The sequence below is a fragment of the Falco punctatus genome (assembly GCF_963210335.1).
Source record: "Falco punctatus genome assembly, chromosome: 6".
Lineage (NCBI taxonomy): Eukaryota > Metazoa > Chordata > Aves > Falconiformes > Falconidae > Falco > Falco punctatus.
This window is the reverse complement of record NC_137585.1, coordinates 52,303,570-52,322,221: the sequence shown is the minus strand read 5'-3', so window position 1 is coordinate 52,322,221 and position 18,652 is coordinate 52,303,570. Positions and strand designations below refer to the sequence as shown.

The 18,652-nt window shown below is 41.2% G+C and overlaps 1 protein-coding gene across 2 annotated transcripts in view; it reads left to right on the top strand.

Moving 5' to 3' along the window:
- SLC38A4 (solute carrier family 38 member 4) overlaps positions 1 to 18,652 on the top strand; it is a 76,538-nt gene that overhangs the window by 35,314 nt on the left and 22,572 nt on the right. Inside the window, exons 1-15 of one of the 2 annotated variants that reach the window (XM_080392312.1) lie at positions 403 to 1,936; positions 3,432 to 3,662; positions 4,547 to 4,637; positions 5,898 to 6,013; positions 9,059 to 9,132; positions 9,314 to 9,406; positions 11,028 to 11,109; positions 11,202 to 11,284; positions 11,386 to 11,444; positions 11,833 to 12,111; positions 12,230 to 12,309; positions 13,435 to 13,535; positions 14,506 to 14,630; positions 17,281 to 17,425; positions 18,429 to 18,526. In XM_080392312.1, coding sequence (XP_080248438.1) covers positions 3,544 to 3,662; positions 4,547 to 4,637; positions 5,898 to 6,013; positions 9,059 to 9,132; positions 9,314 to 9,406; positions 11,028 to 11,109; positions 11,202 to 11,284; positions 11,386 to 11,444; positions 11,833 to 12,111; positions 12,230 to 12,309; positions 13,435 to 13,535; positions 14,506 to 14,630; positions 17,281 to 17,425; positions 18,429 to 18,526 — 1,545 coding nt within the window. In that variant the 5' untranslated portion in view covers positions 403 to 1,936; positions 3,432 to 3,543. Of the gene's footprint in view, positions 1 to 402; positions 1,937 to 3,431; positions 3,663 to 4,546; positions 4,638 to 5,897; positions 6,014 to 9,058; positions 9,133 to 9,313; positions 9,407 to 11,027; positions 11,110 to 11,201; positions 11,285 to 11,385; positions 11,445 to 11,832; positions 12,112 to 12,229; positions 12,310 to 13,434; positions 13,536 to 14,505; positions 14,631 to 17,280; positions 17,426 to 18,428; positions 18,527 to 18,652 lie in introns of those variants that run through there. The other variant, XM_080392311.1, reaches the window with a different exon arrangement.

The window sequence follows — 18,652 nt, the reverse complement described above, 5'->3', positions numbered from 1 at the left end:
TGAAGAATCTGGCAAAAATCTGCTAAATTAGATACCATGGCTCAGTTTACAAACCTTAATACTGCAAAACCCATGCAAATATTAGTCATATATGTGACCCGGCATAATTTGACCATTCATTTAATGTCCTAACTGAAGACAGGACAGAAATCAATAACATGAAATCAGATACCAAATGTTTTGTAATTTTCTGAATCATTGCTGAAAACTGTTACTTAATAAGTTATGCAGAACAGTACCCTATACTTGAAGAGAGAAATAGTTCTACAGGGATAAATAACTTCCCTCTAATAATAGGTGAATCTCTTTTGCAACCAGTTTTTCCATTTTAACACCATACTTTAGGAAAAATCTTTTCCATTCAGCCAAATACCACAGGAGGCAGCAAAACCATCTACACCGTAGAGCTAAGAGATTTTTCTTGTATGTTTAGGCACCAAATTCAGAACTTTGAAGCAGAAAGCATTAAGTCCCAGGGAAGCTAAAGCAGCTGAACTTTGGTGTTTCTCCTCCGATATGATGTGCTTAGCTTCTGGCAGGGCCCAGGCCTGCCCGACCTTGGTTGCTGCGATCTGTCACGCCATCACCGCCCTGGTGCCTGGCCATGGCCCAGGAGCAGCGATCCAGCCAGCACAAACCCCTGCACGGGCGCAGCCGAGCACGTGGCTACCAGCCCTGGCAGTGGGCTTGGGCATGACACTGCATGCAGCTGTAACCACCATTTTACTTTAAAGTGAGCCACCTAGTTCATCCCCCTTTTTCTAAATAACATCTCGCAGGTCAAGCAGTGACCCAAGAGGCACAGGGCTACCCCATTTCCCCCTGGTGAAGGGGTGGCAGCTCTGCCCCTTCAACGTTACTCATGGGGAGCATGTGCTACCAGTACCTCAGCGTCCTCCCACACCCTTCAGTACCTGCAGAGTAAGGAACCTGAAGTTAGGGATTTCCACCAACTAAGGACCAGCTCTGCCAAGTTCTGCTGAAGTTCAAAGGCACCATTGCTTGCAATTACCGTTACAGTGTTTGCAGGATTCAAATCTAATACCGAGCCTGTTTCATGAGCCTCATCCTGCCCACATTTATGCCAATGGTTTTCAGCTCATGGCTTGCAGACCCCTTGATCTCTACCAAGCACTCCCTAAAAAGTGACAACTGCAAGAATCCAGGTTCTCAGCAGATTTAATTTTGCCACCTGAGGCTTTGCAATTTCGCAGAAGACTTTTAGGAATTCACAGATTAAAAAAACAAAAAAAACCAAAGTAGAAAATCACTGCCTTACCCAGTAATTCCACAGCCTTTTGACATGACACCCATAAATCAGATTACTTGTGTAAATGTTTGACAGGACAATGTCCAGATGATTCTTATGCTGTAACATGTACTTCCAGTCAATTTTTGTTCCCCTTTCCAAACTGTGTTTGCTGTGCTGCGCAGACTTTCCTCCTCAGTCTAATCTCTGTGTAACTTAACTCCTGGCAACCTTTTTTGCTTACTTTTCCTCTGTTTCCCAACTCTTTGAAGATCTGTATTTTTTGGACTGCTACTGCTGGAAAAGATGTTCCTCCATTAGGCAGTGCTCACGGGGGAGTTTTTACCCTTTACCACGACAGGACTAAACGCAGTCAGATTTGTCAGCCTGACTTTTACGTGACAGATTAAAAATAAGCATCAGGAATTGGAAGGACTTACTTTCCAAGACAGGACAATGTCTGCATTTGAAGACAGTTTTGTGAATGAAACTGCATTTAGGAGGGCTCTGTTGGTGGGGGGTTATTATTTTTTCACGTCCCGGAGTTATTCTTATCTGAGCGGGCAGACCCCCCCGGCCACTGGAATGCAAGTGCTGGAAGCTCTGCCCTGATGGCCAAGTCACTTGTCCCCTCACACACACACCCTGCACGGCAGCAGAAAGGAGTAAACACAGCCACCCTCTCTGGTAGGAAATCTCCTAATGTACTGTGATACTGCTTTTCCTTTTCAGTTGTTTTGTCTGGGTGAATGTTTTTAGTAAAAAGCAAGGAAGCTGACTTTAATTTCTCTCCCAGGGTCAGTTTTAGCCTCCAGGATTGGTATGTAAAGTTTATATTTATGTTTTAATTACATGTACTCTAACATTTGGCCATTACAAATACATTTGTAGATGTTCTTAATTAAGAGCATCGTGTGATCGGTAGCAGAGGATAGTGAAGGTCTGATCGTCAAGCAAGGACCTATACATCCATAAATGCAAAACTATGAAAAAGGCTATCAAATAAATGCAGGGGGTTTTGACACAAAAGTTATTTGTTGTGGTGTTTTCTGACATTGTTGTTACACAGTTCTGGGCTGCCATTAGCGTTTGATATTTATGAAAAAAGTAACAGATCCAGCCAGTGTGCCTGTTTGCAAGGTTGCAGGTGGAGTGCCAGGATTCTGCAATTCTGGCCCCAGGTGTGCCAACAATCTGTTATCTGGTCTATGCTCTTTCCCTTCACCGTGGTGCTCCTTTGTCTCCATAGCTGTGGAATGGAAATGTAAAATGCATCAAGGAATATCTTTGGGAATGGAGAAGTATTGTAAAACTGCAGTATTTCTTGCACAGTTTTCCTCTTGAATTTGGATATGAGCAAATGAATGCAAATGTGTATCTGCATATGAGACTGTAACATAAAGCTGCTGAAATCCAAGAGGTGAAGTCCTCTTTGTAACTTCAGTTTGTACAGTTTCCTTTAGTCCATATAGAAATAGAGAGTTGAGTATTTATTCATATGATTTGTAAAAGGCAGGAATTTTTCTAACAAACACGTGTAAAGATAGTCAGTCATATCCATGTAAGAATCCAGTGTGAGACACAGCTTCTAGTTGTAGGACAAGTAAGAATCAAACACAGATATACTGAAAACCAGAAACTGCTATATCAGAATTGCACCTCCTAATTATCAAAGTCGTCATCACGTAGAGATGCTCACCTCTGCCGGATCCCAGTAAAAGGGACAAATCTTCAAAAAATTTAAATCTGTGACAACATTAATCTTACAAACCGTTATTCGGAACACTAGGCACTTCCCTTAAGAGTGTGCATGTTTTGACACAGTGGTAGGAAAACCCTGTTATACTCCCTTCGCTTCTAACAGCAAGCACTTCTGCATCACCATCACCTAGAAATTCAAAAGCAGCAGTTCAAGAAATTATCTTCTGCTGGCTTTGTAATTTTGCCAGATGCTGGACGTCTACTGTGCATCCGTTGGCCCCTGCACTCCGTCATTTGAAGGAAGACAGAAGGGCCAAGTGCCGGCATATAAAGGGACATAACGCTTGCCCTGAGTTTTCCCAGTTTGGAATGGCTTCCCTTCCTAACGCTATTACAAAGAACAAACACAAACCCAACAATTCACAGTGGTTCATCTAATGTGAGGAAAACTCTAATGAGTTCTATTGTGTTTTGTTTGCAGAACAGAGTGTTCTGGCAGGCCCCGCATGGTAGAGAGGACCCGCAAGCAGACGGCACGGTGCTGTTTACCCTGAAGAAGCAAGTGCGTGTGCTGGAAAGCGCTGACCGCTCTAATGGATCGCATGGAGCTGCAAAAAGTCAACATCGAACTTGATGATCAGAGCAACAGTGGGGAAAGCCTTGAAGACAACTACACAGAGCTGGTTGATTCAGAAAAGGCTGCAATTAGGAGGTAAGCGTTTAAACGGGAAGGCTGCTCTGTTAAGGCTAGAAAGCAGTAATCAAAACCAAATTTCACTAATGGCATCTGGGACTCAAAACATTTCCCAGGCAATACATTGATGTTAATGTGGTTGTCTAGCTGGAGTTTTCCCACAGCACTGACTCTCCCTGCTCTGCATCCCAGAGGATGGAGTGCCCAGCACAGCAGGAGCAGCCCAGGTACCCCCTTGCTGGCCACCACCTGGAGTGACCTCTGCAGGCTCCCAGCCCCGAGCTCCCCCTTGGCAATTTCCATCCACTCTGGTCAGATAGTACCCATGTAATTAATATGCTGGCAGGGAAGTGCAATCTGAGCAAGCTGAGAGGGGGAATGCTTTCCAGGGCAAGGTATGGAGGGCAGCAGCTCAGTGCTCCCACTGGGACAGCCTACCCTCAGGCATCTCCAGCAGGACCAGCTGTAACACCAACACCTGGGTGGCCTGAAAAAGACATCTCAAAACCAGCCATCAGCCTCCAGCTCTCAGCTTGCTAAACCCTGTGGCATGTATCTCCAACAGGGCAGCTGCAAGACGCTTTATTCCTCGAATGTGAAGTACATGCCTAGCTTTAACAAAGTGTTAGCAGTAAAGAATTGTTACTTTCCAACATCTGCAATCAGAAATAATTTGAAGATTACTGGGTTTAAAACTAAATTCCAAGGCAAAGCAAAGTTCTATTAAACATGCCATTGGATATGAGAATCTTACAGGAGAAAAAAAGAAGTTTTTTCTGAAGGATTTTAAAATACTTACTGCAATGTTGAAGGAAAGTTTCCACTAATGGCAAAAGGCGCTACTTGAACATAATGTGTGACATAAGCCTTACCTAATATTTCTTATTTTTCTTCATGTTCAGTCCATTTGCTAGTGACGATGCAGAAAGTCAGAAGTTCCTTACAAATGGATATCTGGGTAAAAAGAAATTGGAAGAATATAATGAAGAATATGTAAGTTTTGTTAATTTTTAAGAGTAATCGCAAAGTAAATCTTGTTAAGCTGAATCTTTTTCCAAAAGTTGCAGCAAACAAAGTTACTCTGGAGCTTGATCAGCATAATCTTGGCTTCAGAAGAGTAAATACATTTTCTAACTGTTAGTACAGCAAACCCTTTCTATTGCCTTGCAAGTTAAACTGGGTCTTTCCCTCACAAGTAGTCAGAAGAATTCCTCAGACCTTGGACTTCATTAGCATCTATGTCACCTCACCTGAGATGTCCAGTCAGGGTGGGTCTGCACCTATTTTTCTAACAGGAGATTTGGTTCAGGGGAACTTAGTGTTCCTGTACCAAGGTAGAACTGGGTCTTAGTGCGTGTGTGCTTCTATTGGTTGTTTCCAGCATCAGTGTAAATGAATCCACATCCAACCGCGTTGCTTTAAAGAAAGGACATTCATGTTTGGCTTTACAATGTAGAACATCACACGCTCAGCATGCTTCCAGCTCTTTAGACAAATCCATAATCAAATGGAAGCAGAGCACTGGTTCCTGGGGTGTGCATGTGGGTACCTCTGCTCAGATTTGTAACCTTATTCAAAGTTTTGATGAACTTGGTGCAAAGAAAGTAATTTTATTGGTCATGTTACAGGTTTTATTAGGATTGATCAAATAAAACCAAAAAATATTATTTGTGATTGCAAGCTAAAATTAAGAGCCATAATCACCCCCTTTCTTTTCCACTTAGTGGCAGATGTGACTCCCTCACACATTATCCCCCCTCCCACCAGCTTTTTGTCCTCTTCCACTCCCCTGCCGCCAGCCCAAGCTACACAACACTTCCTTCTTTCCTTCCCCAGACACACTTTTAGTTCCCCAAAGGTGCACAACCTACTCGGAGAAAACCTCAATAATCAGTTGGATTAATTTTAAAAAATCATCTGACTTTTTTAAATCAATAATTGGGAAATCTGTTAGATAAAAGCATGCATTTCTACAGAGGCTGACCAGCGTAACCAGTTGTGGCTGTCACCCCCGTCACCTCTCAGGGATGTAGCTCTCCTCCCCCCGGAGACAAGGGGAGAATGTGAGAGGCAAACACCTACCAGCACAGCTGGCTTTGGCAGTAGAAGAGACTGTGGGCTCAGGAACCTTGACAAACCTCCACCTCTAACAATCAAGGGGACAATACAGGGAAAACCATCAATGAGGATAATTAGGCTGTTGTGCTCAGTAAAATTTAAATTAATTGCCATTTTCTATTCTCGCTCTGACAGCACCAGGGTAGAGCTTCCTTTGGAATGTCCTCATTCAACCTCAGCAATGCCATTATGGGCAGCGGCATCTTAGGGCTTTCCTATGCCATGGCCAACACCGGAATTATCCTTTTCATGTAAGTACATAGAAAGAAAAGCAAATAGAATATAAGCAGTGAGCTGGAGCTAAAGTTTTTGTGGTTAGAGAGGTACATTAAGCTTGTTTTGTTAGCTGAAAAGTTTTGTAGGATCATTTGTAATGAAAACATTTTAGCTGCACCACAAGGAACCATCCGCTGCTGACAAACCATTATGGTTTTTTATTTCAGCCCTGTTTTGTATCAGGAACAAAACTGTGAATTGATACTGTGCAGTCAAAAACCAGAGGGGAAGAACAGTATACTGGTCCTAAAATAACAACAGCAATCTTGCTGGTTCAGTATGGGAATTCAACAAGGGAAATAAATCACCCACAAAGTATATATTTACCTTATCCCAACTATGTAATCACTATGTAGAAATGGAAGAATATCTGATTCAAGTCTGAAATAGCAGCATGCTAAGAATGTAGAGGTATTCACAGATTTATTCAGATTTAACATTGCTCCCTCAAAGCTATTTGTACTCTGTGTGCACAGATGACAGCAATGGTATGTGGCTGACATACAGTATCTATACAAAATGGATTTTGATAGACAGTAACAGATAGCCATGTGAAGTTTTTTAATCTATGGCTAACCCTGTAAAATGAGACAGACTACAACAAAAAACACAAATTTGATTTTCTTTTTAATAACTGAGTTTAATTGTAACTGAAGCCTTAATTTTAATCCCGCATGAGGGCGGGATAAAGCATGACAGTACCGTATGACAATAGGCCATTGTTTTACATTACTGGAATCTAACAAGCCTTTAAATCAAGTTGCATGGCTATCTTTATATGACTTCTTTCTTCTGGAGATTGTAACTACGACAGCAACAGCATTTGAAATGCTACGTGTAGTTTCCAGTTGCTAAGAAACACCTCCTGTTTTGCCAGTAGAATTTTTAACTGAAAATTAATTGTAGATGCAAATGTTGTCCTGGATAAGTACTTCCCAGCACCTGCACTCAAATGATTTAGATATAGGATTTGCAGATACAAGTATAAAAGCTGATTCTGAAATGAACTGCATTACTCTGAAAAATGTAGGATTTTTTCCTCCAACTTTTTCTGAGCACTTTTGCTAACTAGTATAGCCACAAATTATCACTGAAAAGAAAACTGTGATACATCAAGCCTCACTAGAGGAAAAAAAAAAATTGCCTTTGCAATATCTTTATTTTTAAGGCTGTTCATTCACACAGGTGGCTAAAAACATCTACTATGAGCCTAATGACATTAGCTTTGTTGGCAGTGCCAAAGCAGGGAGTAATGCTAAAGCAACTTTGTGGAGTCGTAAACTGCAAAAACAAAGGACATATCCACCCACAGCTCGTTTTCTTTCCTGTCTTGTTTCCATACTTTCTGCATGAGAACATTCTCCCTTCTGGTAGGAGAAGGACTTTGATTTAAAAGTATAAAACTGTTTGGGGATATTGTTACCCCCATGGCATGCATCCACTTGCTAGAGGTTCCTCTGTTTTCACAGATCATGACGTTAATGTTAGCAGGACAGAAAAATCCCATCTACTAAATGGAAACTGCTGGACATTAATTCTAATTTAGACAATGCTGCCAGCATCGTCTACATTTTTGTAATTTACTGTTCTCATGTTGCCCAGTAGCTCTCCTGCTGGAAGATATTCTACAGGGTGAAGGCAAAAGGAAAGGTCCTAAAACTCAGAAACTTTCCAAAAGTTCTCGTTACATCCTCCTCTCCCACAGGGGAGGTTTGCAATGGCACAGAGCACACACTGGGATATCAGTTCTGTAGCCTGGCATGATTTAGCAAGTTCCAGCCTGGATGGCTTTGGTTTACTACACCTCATGCGTCAGGACACAGAGACCATGCCTCTGAATAGCAGCTGCACGTGTGCCCCTGACCAAGAAGGATGCCATCTTGGCAGGCTACACTGAGACCCCAGACCCATATTGCATGAACCCACAGCATGAGAGATGACACTGCTCACATGAAGCATTGTCTGTCTTTATTGGAGAAAGAAATTTCAAAGAAAATTTTGAGAGTCTGGTGGCCATCATCTGGCCCCAGGGCCTATGTCTCCTCTTAGACTGTAACCCATTTATGAACTTGGCTGTCATTGTCTCCTATATCTGTACCAAGGCATTTGTTCAGTGGAGTGGAAGGTGTGGGCACAACCTCCTGTTCAGCCATGGAGTAAGGCACATCTGTATTTCCTAGCTCTGTCACGTTATCTTTGCATCCCCTTCTGCACCAACACTTGTGCAGGCTGATAACCAGGCAGTTATGGTGATAAGAGATGCTGCCCACAGCACTGTACCCTGATAATGTCATACAAAGCTACATTTTTCACCAGCAGTTCACAAGAGGCAGACAGCTGATATCACACAGGATACGAATGTTGCATGGAAGAAATATAGCAGTAATCAGGATTAATGAATTCAGGCCCCCAGTACCTTCAAGCATACTAGGCCACAAGAGTATGCTGCCAGTGTTGCAAGAGCAGGTTTTCCAGTGTCATGCCATGCTTTAGCATTATGCAAGATTTCTAATATACTTTGCAAAGCAGGCATCTCAAGCTAAACTCCACAAATTCTTGATGACATGGCAGAAGTCAAAATTAGTGACTAGCCAGGAGCTGGCAGTGAAGTAGTCACAGTCATGGTGCGAGTGTTGCTTTTTTATATAGCTCTGAATAAGAAGAAATTAAAATTAGAGGTCAGTGAGCAGGTAAGAGATCAAAGACCCGACTCTTGTGTGTAAATCCATTTACATTAGTAAAGTCTTGTTAACATTTGGGATTCTGTCCTTCTGGAATAACACAGAGCTGGCACTTACTTGGGCTTAAGCTTTGAAGGGGTTTTGGGGTGTGTAAAGTGCAACTGTATGAGGAAGCAAGCTACAGTTGAAATTTATTTCTGCGTTTGCACTGGGAGTCCAAAGCACAGACTTGCTGAAAACTACACGTTGAACTTCATGACTATTAGCAAGTGTACGTTCAAATCCAATGAATGTCTCTGATGTCTTGCTTGGCATTCTGATTTCTGCCTTGCCTTGCAGAGTTCTGCTGCTCAGCGTAGCAATACTGTCACTCTACTCTGTACACCTCTTACTGAAGACATCAAAAGAAGGAGGTATGAGGATCAGGCTGTGACTGGCTGAGTCCCTACTGCATGCATATGTTTCACCTTGGAATGCAATTCAAGTGTGTCTAATGCAGTGGCCCATATTTCTTTTTTGGTTTGTTTTTTGGGTTTTTTTGTTTGTTTTTTGTTGGTTGTTTTTTTTGTTTTGGTTTTTTTTTTGTTTTTGCAGGATCACTAGTATATGAAAAACTGGGAGAAAAGGCATTTGGCTGGCCTGGGAAGTGTGGTGTTTTCATGTCAGTTACAATGCAGAACTTCGGAGGTAAGGGGCAAAAATTCTAACTTCTGACACTATTCTGCAGAACAGAAGTGCTTTCTCCCCTCTGTCTGGCTAAATGGCATCAGAGATGAGCCAGGTACATTATACACTACAGTGTAGTAAGGAAGGACAGGAGGAATTAATCTTTCCTTGTTTCAGCTATCTGACACGTCAGTATCTGGTTCTGGTGAAAGCTAGTTAGTTGCATTAGTCTCCATGACCATTGAAAAGCCTTCAATAATGGCTAAAATGGCTTGGCTGACTGTCCTCAAGGAGTTGAACATTTCTTTTCATTGAGTACAGCTCAGACTAGATATCAGATGTTTCAACTCAGAAAAGATTAATCCACCCTAAAAGGAACAGCACATGGTTCTGACTTCTCCATCAAAGTAGTGCATTTTCCAGCTGAATTCTCTACTTGAAATGACAGTTGGGTTGTGATCTTTTTAAGATGCTGAGTGTTTAATAGTGACTGCTGAAAGTATTCATGCACAAAGATACTTCATGTGAAATACCTATCAAGTAACCTCCATCCTCTCAGAACAGGAGACTACTTACATCGTAAGTAGTAGGGGTAGGATTGTACATTCATGCAACAATTTTATTTCCTTTTGCTACCCTGGAAAAAGCTTTTTAGGAGACTGGGGAACACTCTGTCTGAAAGCTCAGGGGTGTTTGTAATTTTTTCCAGATTTCTTAAGCATATGTAGTTAAAATATAAATTAAATGCATCATTGGTCAATTAAATGTATGTAGACTTTTTTGTGATCTCTGTCTTGGAATTTGGTATACTTTGCAAATCTCCATCAACAGAACATTACCACCTTTCTAGACAACTTTTCTACCCAGACAGGGGTGGTTTGCGTCTCTCTACTGCAAAAGACTTTTTGATTTTGTTCATAAAAGGTCCTGTTCCATGGTCTTCCTTCCCTTCCTTAAGCCTGGATATCAAATGTGGTTGAATTCAGGAAGGAATTATGCTTCTCTGTTAGAGAGGAATAGCTGTTCTTCTAGTCCTTTTGTCTAGATTGATCCATAGGTCTCCAGAGACCTCTCTGTGGAGAACATAAAATAACGAAAAAAGCATGCCTTCTGGCAGTAACTTTAAATGAGATATATAAAAGTCCACCCTTCCATCAGGGATCTTGACAACTAGTTGGGGTTTTTTATAGATATGAAGTAGAGTATTGGAAGAAAGAAGCTGAAAATAGAAGGGATAAGACAGATGAAGAGGTTTAGAGGCAGTAACAAGTAAAGTTACTACAGAATGTGGATGGACAGTGTCCATTGGGAAAAACCACCACATTTACAACAGAAAAGCAAAAGGAAAAGTTGAGTGTAAATTAGAACAGTGCTAAAAGCATGTTGTTAAATCAGTAATAACTGTATGGTATTCTAATACTGAATGTTAGATGGCATTCTGGACATGCTTATAACAATGTCAAGGGAACATGCCATCTATCTAGTCACACTGTTATTTGAACAAAACTCATTTCTCTATTTTAGCAAAAAATGGTTTCTCAAACAATATGTTTTTCATGCAGAATTAAGGGGTTTTAACACAAATTCTTTTTGTTGGAACTACACTGTTTTCTCTGAAGGTGTTTGTTTGGTTTGTTTTCAGCGATGTCAAGCTACCTCTTTATTATTAAATATGAACTTCCTGAAGTGATCAGAGCATTTATGAAACTTGAGGAGAGTTCTGGGTAGGTACCTTTGCCCAACCTGAACCTCAGATGAAAATTTTTCACTTTGATGTCAGCAATAATGACTGTTACCTTTTATTCCTCCACTTTAGAGAATGGTACCTAAATGGAAACTATCTTGTCATACTTGTAACGGTTGGGGTTATTCTTCCCCTCTCCCTTCTAAAGAGCTTAGGTAAGCTTAATGCCCCACTTTATTTTTTATTTCTATTAGGACTGTGAATTTATATGTAGCTGAACTGTTTGTTTTGTGTTTTTTTTTTTCTTGCTGCACAGGTTATCTTGGTTATACGAGTGGTTTTTCGCTGACCTGTATGGTTTTCTTTGTTAGTGTGGTAGGTGACCGTTTGGGTATTGTCTCTAAGCAAATACAAAGCCTGTAAACTGTGCAATGCTGTTATATTTCTTACCATGACAATTTAATGTGGATGTTAGAATAGCACCTGCAAGTGAATGAAATCAACAAGACTATTGCTGAATGAAGCCAGAATGAAAAAGATCAGCCTAAAAAACAACACTTGAGAGCAAAGAATAAAGCAGGACAACAGCAGAGGCAAAGTAGCAACAAATACTTGTAGGAGAAACAGAAGTGGTAGCACCTGATTTGTTACTCCCTCTCCTTCTCTCTTCTGTGTGCCTGTTTATATTTCCGTTGACATACCCTGGATTTAAGTGTAATCTCCTATGGTGGTACTCTTCTGATGACACTCTACTCTTTTGTAGGTAATCTTCAAGAAATCCCAAATACCCTGTCCTCTCCCCATCATGGACCATGGGGTTGAAAACTGGACAGCCAGCAACAGCACAGTGCCAATGCACATGGTCATGTTACCAAACGAGTCTCTCAGTTCTGGAGTGAATTTCATGATGGACAACACAGCTGAACACTTGCCGGTCCTTGACGAGCCAAAAGATACCTCCCCCAAAAGTGGTGTAGAATATGAAGCACACAGCGACAGTAGTGACATGTGTCAGCCAAAATACTTTGTGTTCAACTCACGGGTAAGTGAGATTCTGCAGAATATGTCTTTAGCCATTCATACCACAGCTAAACTGCTGCCTGCCAAAAGTCAGAGGTACAGCAGTGACCATTCTTACTAATGGGAGCTTTATTTTACAGACTGCCTATGCAATACCCATCCTGGCATTTGCATTCGTATGCCACCCTGAGGTGCTACCAATATACAGTGAACTGAAAGAGTAAGGTTCTTAAATTTTGTCCCATCCTTCCAGTTAACTATAGCTAGAGATCACTTTCTACGTGTTCTGCCTTGATTGCTGGTGTGTGGACACCCACCTGCTAATGATTTATTGCTTTCCATATTAAGCAGATAATGGCTTTGCTTTGACATAATAGTCAGATATTGATGACAGAGAACCCCTGTTCAGATAACCACCTTGACTGATATTTAGTTGGGAAAGGCGAAATCCGGACAGTCCTTTGAACGATGTGAAATATACTGGGGAAACTGTTTGCACTGAAACAGATAATTCTGGTTTCTAATAACATCTTAATGAGTTCTGTGTCTGGGTCAGCTGCTGCTTATTCTTAAGGTTTCTTGGGATGCCATCTGCTTGGGAATCTTACATAAACTTTTCATCCAGCCTGTTTTGCTTATCAAATATAAAAAATCAAATACAATTGCTTAAATCAGCACAGAGTTGACAGTTGGGAAGGGCTAAGAAAATGCATTTGTTCAACAGCAAGAATTACATTACAGGAGGTTGTGTTGCAAAACTCAAGAAGGCCAAGACCCATTACCTCCTATTTCAGCAGGTTTAATCCCAGAAGAAATAAAAATTCTCAGATAACATGGGACCATGCTTCCAGGTCCTATAAGCTGAAGATCTTCTCACACTAAATCTTTAAGCAAAGGATTTTTAAAGTAAGGATTTGACCTGCAAGAGGTTCTTGAACCTCCAGAACACCCCTATGTAGCTATAGGGGTATGTTCACGTAGAGCTTACTGAAATCTCTTGTCTATTATTATAGCCAACTCTGTAATTTTAGCCACTCCATTTTTTATTTAAAATATACCATTTGAGATTCATTGTATATAAATAATAATGTACAAAATAACATGACACATTTATATGTTGGCACTAAGTAAGTAGTAGAAATGGAGTTTCAACATACTTTTATAAGTCTGTGCTGTTCTGCACAGAGCTGCAAAGCTTCAAGAGCTCTGTATAACCAATATAGTTGCTATGAACTTACTAGCCAGTGAGGGAATGTCAGTAGAACTATGACTCTTCAGACTACTTCTTGTACAAATAGAGACTTTCTAAGAATAGCCCTGTTACTGTCTTTCTCTCAAACTCCAGTCCTTCCCGAAAGCGGATGCAGAATGTCTCAAACATCTCCATCACTGGCATGCTTATCATGTATCTTCTGGCTGCCCTCTTTGGATACCTTACTTTCTATGGTAGGTCAAAGCCCTGTTCTCTGTAGAATTTTCCCTCTCATTTTAAAGCAGGTGAGATGGTTGTATCACATTAAACCTCAAGTATTAACGTATTTTCTGTGGGTCTGAATCCAGGTGTAAGCATTATTCAAACATAATATGCAGTATGTAATCTCCTGAATAAGCAGTGAGACTTATCCAGCTGTCAGGCCACAAGTTCCTTACCATGAGAGGCTCAGAGGCACCTTCTAGGAGGACCAGTTGCGTATCTTTTGGTTTTCTGAACTTGGACAACAAGCTGCTGCAAACTTGGCTCTTGGCAAAGGCCTAGAGTGACCGTACTAAAAATACGCTACTGCTCAACAGTTTTACATGACATTATTAAGTGCTACCCACCCTGGCTCTACCACTAATTAAGCTTCACCTATGCTGAAAAACAGGTGCAAATCATTCTAGTGTAAAAAAAATATGGATGAGCTAGACTAATCAGTAGGTAAACAGAGCAGCCCCTGTATTAGCACACTTTTATGCAGACACCACCTCTTTTTACCTCGTTAGTTCTTCCATTACAGCAGAGAAGTGAATGACACAGCACAATCTGCTCTCTACTGCTGGGGCCAGAGGGTCTGAGAGCTGGGACACCTGGGTGGAGGTAGAAGAGAGGTGTTCCTAGTTCAGTGAGCTGTCTCCTATTTCATATCAGAGAAGTTATTTTTACCTTAGGTTCTACATCCACTTAATGACTTTGAGAAAGTCGTTTGAGACACTGGAGTACAAAGCATCACCTCAGACCATTACTACCCTCATTGTCTCTGAACAATGAACTTGTACCAGTTGTACGGGGAAAATAACTATTTTGTGCCTAGCCCGTAACTTGTATCTGATGACAGCAGCTGGGCCAAAGCTAATCTTATCTAGCTGCAGTATAAAGATCTTTTTGCAGTGCAGATATTGCTTAAGTGATTTAATTACCTTCTGTTTCCTTTTGTAGGAGAAGTTGAAGATGAGCTACTTCATACATACATCAAAGTGTACACCTTTGACACCCTCTTGCTGTCAGTTCGCCTGGCAGTGCTGGTGGCTGTAACCCTGACTGTGCCCCTTGTCCTTTTCCCTGTAAGTAGCACAGCTGTTGAAGCTGAAATCAGGGCTAGCCCATATACACTCACTGTATGTACTCAGCACAGACAGACTTTAACATTGAAGAAAAGTAAGCCTGTGTTTTTATTTTGGAGGGCCTGTTTTCTCACATGCAGTTGGACCAGAGCAAGGACCTTAGGTAGCTACAATTGCAAACTCTGAAAGACTGAAATAAATTATTCTTTATAAATATAAGTAAGTCAGGAACAACTGCCCTGGCTCGCTCTGGCTCTCTCTGTGCTATATTTGTCAGAGCAGCAGTGTAAGTACCAAAGACTTGAGAGTATACTGAAATCACTTACGAGATTTCCTAATACAGGTATAGGCACCTACTATAGCATCCAAATTCAAGACAGACATGTGCAACTCAGGCCATGCGCTGTGCAGGACTGCCAGGCTTGGCTGCCAAGGTAGAGAACCAAAGGCCCTGTGCACATCTTAGGTGCTTGAGTCTATGGACAGGGGAGGAAGCTAAGTGCTAGAAAACAGAGGCAGTCAAGTCAGCCACATAATCAGATGTTTGAGCAAAGTTTGGAGCTTCCAGGTAATGTTCACAGGGAAAAACACACTATCCACAGTAGCAGGAACAGAAAGACACTTAGCTAAAAGAACTGGTCTGCAGAGGGAGTGACCCTCCTCAGGGATCAATCCCCACCTGAAGAACAGACCTCCATGCTCCTGAATGTACAGGACCGTCCCTCGTGCATTCTCCGAGCTGCTACGCAGCAGGGAAGAAAATAGTTGATCCTGGTCATTAAGTTTTGAGAGGCTGTTGTGCCATTTGTATGGCATGTTACGCTGCTGGCGGACGCCGGCAATCCACATCACACCATAGTGTTCACATGCGATAAGAGCAGTAACCTTGGGGTCCTCTGGCTGCATTGTCCTGGATGCAAACACAAGCTCTGCATAGTTTCCAGGCTTGCTGACAAACACCTAAGAGCAGCGATCACCATTCAAGGTTGTCTAAAAAAAAAAAAAAAATCTGGTATAAAGCATCCAGGGTGATCAGTCCGTCTAGCCTGGTGCACTCTGGTGCTCTGCCTTAAATGTCGTGTTTAAACCAGTGACTAAATGTTTAAATTAGTCTTAACTAACTGATCACTCTTTATGGGAAAACAAGAGCATTGCAAAAGCCTTTGTCAGATGTAGCATTTTGCATGTTTAGCTTTTGGTATAATCATTTTTATATCTGAATAGTGTCCAAAGGCATAGCCGTTACATGCCACAGCACTAATTGCTTTATTGAAAGAACTCCCATGAAAATATCATTTGCTTGTAAGCCAGCATATCAAACAGTTTTATACAGCATATCAGGACAACCAACTTAGCAGATCTAATTATTCCAAATAAACAGTATAGCTCTATCAACTAATTTTCTATGAACTACCACATTTGTATTTTCTTAAAGTAGTCAGAGTTTATTAGTTTATTCTTTAAAAGAAAAAGGAAATAAATGCATCGCTAAAAAAAAATAAGTATAGATCTATGTACCACTAGTCATAGTGTACATATGATTCCAAGATATAAAACTCCATAGTTCTATTTTAAGGACTACGTCACTGCAGGAAAAATGCACAAGATGCTGACAATAAGTGAACAGGAATGCAGGCAGCAGTTCTTTGGTGGAATAAAGCTGTTTCACACCAACTCAGGGGCTGAACAAAATTTTTGAAATCTGCCTCCCTCTCCTTAATATTGGCTCACATCAACCTGAAAAACATCAAATGCAAAATTCATGCTGTGGTTTCCAATGATGGGCTTCAAGTCTGACAGAACCCCATACATTTACAGAATTGCCAAACTCATCCAGAAACTGTTGTCTGTTATGTTAAAACAACCAAACAGAAGTGGGGTTTGAGATTTTTTCACTGTAAAAACATCTTTATTCAACTTCTAGATTTCAAATCTTTTAAGTCAATCATGGTAATTCAGAGTAACACTATCTCCAGCCATCAAAGGGATTTGCTCTTGACCTTTTCCCTACTTACCATCTTTGCTGATGAAAAAGCAAAAAAATTCTCTCTGTGTTGTGTGAGAAAGGCAGCAGAGCAAAAAGGATCCTCTGAAATAGCTTTTAGGATTATAATTTCCAAGTGGAATTGAAAAATATGCTTTTATTTTGAGATAGAGATACATATATATGTATATTTAATGAAAGTGAAACAACAGCTTGCTTTTTCTCTCACTGAAGTAAATGACAGAACTCCTGTGGGATTTTCAGAGGGATCAGGTTCAGGAATACAGCAACTCATATTTCACCCGTGCACTTTTTGCCTGCTTATTAGTATTCATAATGGGGGTTTCTTTGTGGTTTGGTTTTTTTTTTTTTTTGCTGATATTAGCATCTTTCAGTTGAACAGATTTAATGTCCCTTATTTTACACCCTATTTACCTGAATTTCTTCTACACTGCAAATATTTTAGTTTCTGCATTAAACTGTGAACACAGATCTCAAAAACGTACATCAGAGTGAGATTACATTAAGGGAATCAAAGACTGAAAACACATCTCTTCAGTCAGAATTTGTCACAGCAGAAGTAACTAGCATAGATCATTTTTGAAAGTGAAAAGCAAAGATAAATTAATTGCTCTTTTATTTTCCCTGCTGGTTTTCATCTTACAGATCCGTTCTTCTATCTATACATTGCTGTTTCCCAAAAGGCCATTCAGCTGGATAAGACATTTCCTGATTGCAGCAGTAATTCTTGCTTCTAATAACCTGCTTGTCATTTTTGTCCCAACTATTAAAGACATCTTCGGATTTATTGGTAGGTTTCATAAATACTTTTTGTTTACTCTGTTAATCCTTTCCACAACAAATTCACATTCATGGACTGAATGGCAGTCTCAGTTTGGCTCTTACAATAGAGTAATATAAACACAGATAAAAGTTAAAATGGAAATAAAAATTCCCAAACAGCTGACAGACAAAGCTAAACAGTACCCAACTTTGTTGCCACCTTGCCTGAAGCACAAGTAATCCCAGTAAAAAAAAAAAAAAAAAAAAAAATCCCATTTGACAAAAAAGGGCACTTAGTGCATGTGGAGGAGAGGAAAATCATCCTTGGTTTTCAAGCATCTGTAGACTGGACACAATGTACTGACTTCCAAACTGTGATGTTGGAAAAAGCAGAAAAGTGACACATTCTTTTGACATTCACAGTTCTCTCCCTACCTCTTTCTTTTGCTCAGTCTTGGCCTCTAACCGAAGAGGTTCATGAAAAGCCTCCATGCCCTGAGCTACTTGTGGACTCAGGGATGCAGATGCCCTTGAGAAAGACACTCAAAGGGGTTTCTGCCTTTTTTATATGTTATGGTCCATGCAGGCAGGCAGTTTGCTCCTTGCTGCCTTTTACACCGGGGCCACCATGCTGGGCTCTTCAGAGAGGAGACGAGTAGGCACTTCCAGGGCACAGGTCATCCACCCTCTGCTTTTTCCATCCACCCTTTTTGACACCAGCTTTCCAGGGCTGTCACATGCTCCGGGAATGCCTGTTTGTCCTTGCTTCACCAGCTCCCATGCAGACATCTGTATCACAGGCAGCCACGCTGGTCTGAGCAAATCCTCTCAGTAACGAGTGCTTCTTTGGGCCCCAAGCATCAAATAAGTGTTTGGACATCTACAGCTCTGCACAAATGCTGCCTCAGAGAAAGCCCTTTCTGCAGCTTCGCTTGGATGAGCAGCTGCCTCCCCACACGCCGTCTTTTGCATGTGCACCACGTTGCTTATGTGTCAGACAGCAGGGTATTCAGCTCTGCTTTCTCTTCCAGGTGCTTCTTCTGCTACCATGCTAATTTTCATCCTCCCTGCTGCCTTCTACCTGCGGCTCGTTGAGAAAGAGCCCCTGAGGTCTCCCCAGAAGATCGGGGTAAGGAAGCTGGCAGCAATTTTAAAAGGAAGGATGGGAGGGTGTGGGGTCACAAATACTCAGACCTTTGACTTGCAGTATCTGGCACTTGCTTATAAATGGTAGTGTCTCACTCAAAACAGGTCA